Raw genomic sequence first — 6,445 nt, 5'->3', positions numbered from 1 at the left:
TAGCGATGTTGAACAAAACGGTGCAAAAGGGGTCGAAACGTTTTGAACTCAACCAGAGAAGAACAAGCGGCACTCAGGCAGGTAGTTTATGGTAATAAATGGCAGTGAAAGAAAGAAGGCATTGCATATTTAATGCCTACTCGTAAACGCGAACTACACTCTCTGTTCTTCGTAGCAACCGGTTGATTGCCGAATATTTTTACGCGCATTTAGAAACACGGAAATGGGATAGAAAACAACAATATTAAACTAGGTTTTTCAAATGTTTTATTTAAAATCTACGATGAAAGCGGCTCCTGACTACGTGAGTAGTCTATATGTACACAGTCGTATATAACTTACAATGTGTGCTTATTTTATAGCTCACATCAGCTCGCGCGAAGAGCCGTACACGGTTTCAATGATTGTTTTTTGCGGGGAAAAGTCAACAGATTACCGTAATTGATTACAGTTATTTCTAGACATGTATACAGATCAATATTTGTAACGAAAACGAAACAATTTATCCGATGCCCAGATACAAACTACAAAATTGTGATAGCTAATCAAACAATTAAATTACATCTTTTTGCTTGAAATTTTTTTTTTCAACACCGTTTAAATAAGTTTACCCTCTTCTAAGTTTCTATAAAAATCGAAACATTTGACTATATTTTTTTCCAATTTGACGTATACCCAGAAAACGGTGCCCTGAATCTTATGTTCTTCATATGATTTATCCCACTAGAAATGCAAGCGCACAGCGCCGATACACTGGCAATATGCAATACGCACGCGATTCTTAGGTTGTGTAATCAACAAAAAAAACAACAGTGGTATAGTCAAAAGGATGGGCAGAAAATTATCCGCATCCATGTATAATTGTATCTACTCGCTACAACATAATCATGTTTCATGCCGCGTTAACTCTTCTTTACGCAATTCTTTGGCAATATCCATTTGGCGTGAAAGTGCATAAGTGTTCTTTCTCTTCATACGCTCCTGTTTTTCCCAGTCACGTATAACACCCGCGTGAAGTTCCTCCCTAAAACAATGCAAAGGCTCAACAGATGCTATACATAACCTTAATATTTGGCAGAATAACCATTTTCGCACAAACCTTTCCATGAACTGGGCATAATGCACGTAACCGATAATCCCCAAAGATATTGCGCAGCACGAGCCTAAGACTGCTCTTGACAATGACGTCATTTTAGAAACATTACTTATTCGTTACTAGTTATTGAAGAAACATGAAGTAAACTGCAGAAGACATCGTATCCCAGTATGTATTGAATTATTGACCACCATCGACAAAGTACCTACTTGTAGCGATAAACCTCGATTCAATTGAAAGTGATGCTTTCTCTAGTCTACACGCGACCGTGGCGCACTTCAAGTGAGTGAATTTACCAACCTATTGGCTCTTTCCCCTCGGCCAAGGCTTTAATTTGCTCGACTCCCAATGTGACGTGACACGATGTCGATTCGTGTTGGGATATCTAGCAGAGACGTGCCCAGGTAGCATTTAAATGGCTTGAGAAATTGCACTTAGCGATGAAAATATGCACATAAACAAATGTCGACAAGTGTATTTTTATAAAGATACATTTTGTTTTTATAATTTTGAAATATAATACAAGAAATTTATAAATTAGCACATAAACAAGTACATAGACCAAGTCAGCCGATGCGATTCGACCTACTCGCTCAGATGCTGAATATCGCCAACAGATGGCGCATTCGAGTGCTAGAGTTCCCAATCAAACACAAATGCTTACACCACGAAGTAATAGTACTACTTCGTGGCTTACACCAAACTGAATATACGTCATTCTGTACGGTGACAATTTTTTCCGTCGTAACCTTATGTCCTTCTATCTTTCCAGGCTTATCGTGATTGAGTAAAACGAATGCTGGATAGATTCACACGTTGACAATCTGTGGCCAGTACACAGTTATTAACGGAAAGAAGATCCCGATTTAGAGACATCGCCATCCTGTTAGTTAAAGTGTCATTGGTGGCAGTCGAACGACCGATATACATGGGTTAAAAAAAATATGGTATGAAAGAAATTGGAAAATGTTCGGGTAATCATTAGAAAGTTAGCGAGTTGAAGAAAAAAATGAGTTCATGCCGATTTTGGCAAGCTGCCGATAAGCACAAAATTTATTTCAATTAGTATTCATGGCTTTTCAAGGTTGAAAGAGCATAACACAAACAATTTTTTCCCTATCAACGCTTACGAATTTTGAAATATAATTCTCCGCTGAAATGACGTAGCAATTTGTCAGCCCTTTTTGCAGAGAAAAGCTATGACCAAAAAATTCATAGCATTACTGCGTAATTTTGTATGCTTCAAGATATTTACCTTATATGCATTGAACGTTTCAGAACAAAATCGAGCATGATGTTCAACTCTCGAAAAGATTATCATACCTTCTTCGTCATGGTGCTGTGAAAGAAGGCCTGCAAATTTGCCCGGAAGGATTTGTGGCTGTTAACGATATTCTTGACAAGGTGGGCTTCCACCGTTTGACAGTCGAAGATGTGCAAAGAGTCGTCGCTGAAAATTCAAAAAACCGATTCACTCTCAAAAAATTAAATGATACACTACTGATTAAGGCTAACCAGGGACACTCATTAAGCCAAGTGAACAATTTGAACTTGAAATTGGTAGAAAATCCCGAGTATGAGATAATTCATGGAACATACTTCAATTGTTGGGAAAACATTAAAAACAAGGGATTGTCTCGCATGAATAGAAATCACATACATTTCTCGAAAGGGCTCAATTTTACAGCAGGATTGCGACGTAGCGCCCAGATTTACATTACTGTTGACTTTTCTAAAGCTTGGCAAGATGGTTTAAAATTTTATGAATCTGAGAATGGTGTGATACTTTGCCCAGGGAATTTCAACGGAATTTTAGAACGCAAATATTTCTTGAAAGTTTCGTCTTCAGATGGTCGCAAGCTACTTCTGTAATGGCTAAACACTGTGAAGTTTGTCGGATTGATCTTGCTGACGATTATGCATATCAAGGTCATATTACTGGTAAAAAACATGCGAAGAATTTGCAGTTCTTAGAATTCAAAAAAGCTATCGAAGAAAGGTCGATTTTTGTTTCTAATTGGCCACCACACTTTACTAGTGTTCAAGTAATTGATTTTTTTCTTAAATATGGATTCATTGAAAGTCACAAATGTCAACGCGATTATGCGCTCATACAATTTGCAGAAAGGTAATATTTTCTCGTAATTAGTTGAACTTATTAATAATTTTTTCATTGAATAGCTCGTGTGATCTTTTCGTACCTGTATTCTCAATCGCTTAATTGAACACTTAATTTTCAGAGAAACTGTTGATTTTCTTATGAGTCGTCCAGTTTTCATCGACAACCACAAATTACGTATTGAGCCAAGGAAATTTTATCAAAATGGTGGGTAACGATACTAATTTATCGTAATCATCTTTACCCCTTTCAATACTGCGTATCAGTTGGATCTTTCAAAAGTAATCATCAACCTTGCTACAGTATTATGTCGGCTGGGAGGAAGAACGTGTTGTTTCGGCTTTAATTTGAAAAAAGTCATGTTTCGGAAATCGTTCGTGAAACATGATGTTTTTCAAATCCAAGCCAAAACAACACCTTCCTCCCAGCCGACAATTACATATTCTATAAAAGATATTCTTAAAAGTATATACCTTTACTTATAAATTTTTTAAATATACCTTTTACTTTGTATTGCAGAAAGAACACCAGTCACTCAAGCTTCAATCACACTTTCATATGAAGATTTGAAGGACATTTTCGAAACGGAAACTACATTTGATAGTCAGTTGATTGCATTTTTAAATGCGGTACAACCCAATGATGTTGCAGTTGAAGCAAAGTACGGTTCTGTTTGTGCTAGTTTGAAACAAATATTTAAGATAAAGTTTCGTAATTGCAAGGTACACAGGTTTGGATCAACTGTTACTGGTCTGAGCTTCTTCCATAGTGACCTTGACGTTTATATTGATATAGGTTTGTTGTCCAATTACTACTAAACATATACAATCACTTTATTCTTGTTGTTATGATGCAACTGAAGACTTTTTTTTATCATTATTAACTTGTGCAGTATGATGAGTAAGTGGCACAAACTTGAATGAAACTTATGAAATTCTGTTTGAATTTGCAGGTCTACCGATAGTCGAATCTGAAGATGATACAAAGCCTTATGAATGGACTCCTAAGAAAATTTTCAGAGTGGGAAAATCGCTTTTATTTAAGAGGAATAACATTTTTACTGATATAGTTTTGATACCAAATGCAAAAACGCCAATTATTAAATTCCGTCATGCTCCCACTAACATTTTTTGCGATATTAACTTTAAGAACAGTCTAGGTGTGTGCAACAGCCACTTGATAAAGTATTATCTATCGCTTGACGTCAGACTAAAACCTCTGGTGATAATCATCAAATTCTGGGCAGAGCTATTTGGAATAGCTGGCATGGGAAAAATCTCAAACTATGCACTAACTTTGCTAATTATTTTCTTTTTACAACAACCGGAAAGAGCTATGGTACCTACAGTTGTGCAACTGCAATCGAGTTGCAAACCAGAATTTGTCCAAGGGTGGCAAGTAAATTACGACGAAAACATAAAACTGCAGAACACTAAAAACGAAAGTAGTATTCCAAGTCTACTGTATGAATTTTTTGATTTTTACGCTGGATTCGACCTTGGTTCAAAAGTACTTTGCCCATTGGATGGCAAAGCACATCCGAAAACGGTTTTCGCAAGCGCTGAAGAGTTGCCTGATACCATGTTCAGGTACAGGGAGTACATTCGTGAAACGCAAAACCCTATGTTGATGCATACAGATAAACCAATGTGTTTACAAGATCCATTTGAATTGAATCACAATGTGACTTCTAGAGTAAATGGTCGAACGGTAGCATTCTTCCAACAACACTGCATAACTTCGCGAGAAGTTTGTAAAGAAGTGCAAGAGAATGATTATAAAACTTTATTTTCCATATTGTTTACGAGAGAAACAAAGTTGGATAAACCAGCAAAGGTTAGAATGTTGATCAAAGGTGAGCTGTTTTTGAAAGTCGGCTTACCGAAAAACACCGTTCTCCAACCAAATGTAATCTACAGGGGACATTTCACAATAAATGATTGGTATGAAACTGTTTTAAATCTCGTAAAAGAAATTTTTGAGAGAGTCTACAAGTTCAAAGTAAAACTTGAGTCGATGGATAGGGAAGTAAAACAACAAAAATGCGACGTCGAATCAGACGTACATACAAAGAACAAAACGAAAACTATTCTCGAGTGTTTGGGTTACTTCAAACTATGGTACGGTCGTAAAAACAATAAAACTATATTTGATCCAACAATGAGCGCCCTGGATAGAGAAGCTAGTATATCCGACAAGATGATGGAGGAACTGAAAAAGACTCCGGCGTCGAGTATTCCAATCATAAGTTTCACGTGTATAATTCAAAAGCTTCAAAAGCCAGTTGCTGTAGAGTTGATCTTGAAGAACAATAACTCTGCACAAAATATGTTTAAAGAATTCTCGGATCAGATGTGCAATAAACTTAATCAGATTATTGACAAGACTTTGTTACACATGTTGCAGTACAAGAAAAAGGAACAACCATCTCAATCGTCGTGAAATGGACCTTTTTTATAATATAATTTTTTTTCCTTGGTTATCTTGATTTCAAAAATCTTACCAAGAGTAAATGTAAAAAACTTGACACAAACTTGACCTTGTAAGTTTTATTACTAATATTATAAGTTTTAACGCTGATTATGGCTTTATAAACTTGTCTCTTCTACGTTTACAGGTTACAAGTTTATCATTGAACTATGTAACTTATCAATTAGAAGTAGCATGTTATTGATTTATCATGCAATTTTTCATATTTTTAGTTTCACTTAAAAATAATACAGTTTCTGCTCAAAATTAACTGTGAATACATTACGTATTTTCTTCGAACGTTATATTAGCAAATATGCATTATGCGATCCGAACGTATTCAATTAATTCGTTTTCTTTTTTGTCAATTTATCATCCTATATCCTATAATTTATGTTCTATGAGTATAACAGTTTAGGAGCAAGGCAGTTTTCCTCGAATATATGCAATCTCGGGTATTTTTTATTTGACACAAAAAAAAGTTATTCTAATGTATTTACTTTAGCATGTTTTGCTATACTAACCACGTAATATTGAAAAACTAAAGTTTCGTTTCAGTTTGGAACTATACAGAACTTTTGAATATTAACCATTGTTTGAAAATATAATATACAAGGAATGAAAAACAAAATCATACTTTTGTTTGTACAAAATGTGAAAGAAAAACAGTAAAAAATAAAATCGATCAATTCATTGACACCAATGCGTTTTTGAAAATAATTAAATTAATTTCGTGGTAAATTTCTGATAAAACAAGAATC

General features: G+C 35.3%; 3 protein-coding genes across 5 annotated transcripts in view; 2 read left to right on the top strand and 1 right to left on the bottom strand.

The window, feature by feature from the left end:
• Window positions 1–2,968, top strand: part of LOC107223255 (tRNA 2'-phosphotransferase 1) — a 50,699-nt gene extending 47,731 nt beyond the window's left edge. For both annotated transcript variants that reach the window (XM_046743566.1, XM_015662878.2), the window contains exons 2-3: window positions 1,869–2,043; window positions 2,375–2,968. In XM_046743566.1, the coding sequence (XP_046599522.1) occupies window positions 2,041–2,043; window positions 2,375–2,968 (597 nt within the window). In that variant the 5' untranslated portion in view covers window positions 1,869–2,040. The remainder of the gene's footprint in view (window positions 1–1,868; window positions 2,044–2,374) is intronic.
• Window positions 251–1,316, bottom strand: LOC107223242 (protein PET117 homolog, mitochondrial). The gene is made up of 2 exons (XM_015662862.2): window positions 1,100–1,316; window positions 251–1,024 (listed from the first exon to the last, which is right to left on the bottom strand). Exons 1-2 carry the CDS (start codon window positions 1,189–1,191, stop codon window positions 886–888), a joined length of 231 nt encoding a protein of 76 aa, XP_015518348.1. The 5' UTR covers window positions 1,192–1,316; the 3' UTR covers window positions 251–885.
• Window positions 2,393–6,381, top strand: LOC107223254 (speckle targeted PIP5K1A-regulated poly(A) polymerase). 2 transcript variants are annotated; one of them, XM_046743563.1, is made up of 4 exons: window positions 2,393–2,500; window positions 3,337–3,422; window positions 3,735–4,010; window positions 4,168–6,381. In XM_046743563.1, exons 2-4 carry the CDS (start codon window positions 3,356–3,358, stop codon window positions 5,655–5,657), a joined length of 1,833 nt encoding a protein of 610 aa, XP_046599519.1. In that variant the 5' UTR covers window positions 2,393–2,500; window positions 3,337–3,355; the 3' UTR covers window positions 5,658–6,381. The 2 variants fall into 2 exon arrangements, with proteins under 2 accessions (XP_046599519.1, XP_015518362.1); XM_015662876.2 differs by lacking the exon at window positions 2,393–2,500 and adding an exon at window positions 2,968–3,224.
• The last annotated feature ends 64 nt before the right edge of the window (window positions 6,382–6,445 follow it).

The sequence above is a fragment of the Neodiprion lecontei genome, chromosome 6, assembly GCF_021901455.1.
Source record: "Neodiprion lecontei isolate iyNeoLeco1 chromosome 6, iyNeoLeco1.1, whole genome shotgun sequence".
In the NCBI taxonomy this organism is placed as follows: Eukaryota; Metazoa; Arthropoda; class Insecta; order Hymenoptera; family Diprionidae; genus Neodiprion; species Neodiprion lecontei.
Note: the sequence above shows the minus strand (reverse complement) of the source record. Positions and strands in the feature narration are given on the sequence as shown.

What these genes read in the sequence shown, in the direction of transcription:
- LOC107223254 (XM_015662876.2), top strand. Translation starts at nt 2,968, where the DNA reads ATGGCTAAACACTGTGAAGTTTGTCGGATTGATCTTGCTGACGATTAT. An exon ending in AAGGAAATTTTATCAAAATG is followed by an intron (nt 3,423 to 3,734) that starts GTGGGTAACGAT and finishes TTTGTATTGCAG; the next exon opens with AAAGAACACCAGTCACTCAA. An exon ending in TGACGTTTATATTGATATAG is followed by an intron (nt 4,011 to 4,167) that starts GTTTGTTGTCCA and finishes TTGAATTTGCAG; the next exon opens with GTCTACCGATAGTCGAATCT.
- LOC107223242 (XM_015662862.2), bottom strand. Translation starts at nt 1,191, where the DNA reads ATGACGTCATTGTCAAGAGCAGTCTTAGGCTCGTGCTGCGCAATATCT. An exon ending in TATGCCCAGTTCATGGAAAG is followed by an intron (nt 1,025 to 1,099) that starts GTTTGTGCGAAA and finishes GCATTGTTTTAG; the next exon opens with GGAGGAACTTCACGCGGGTG.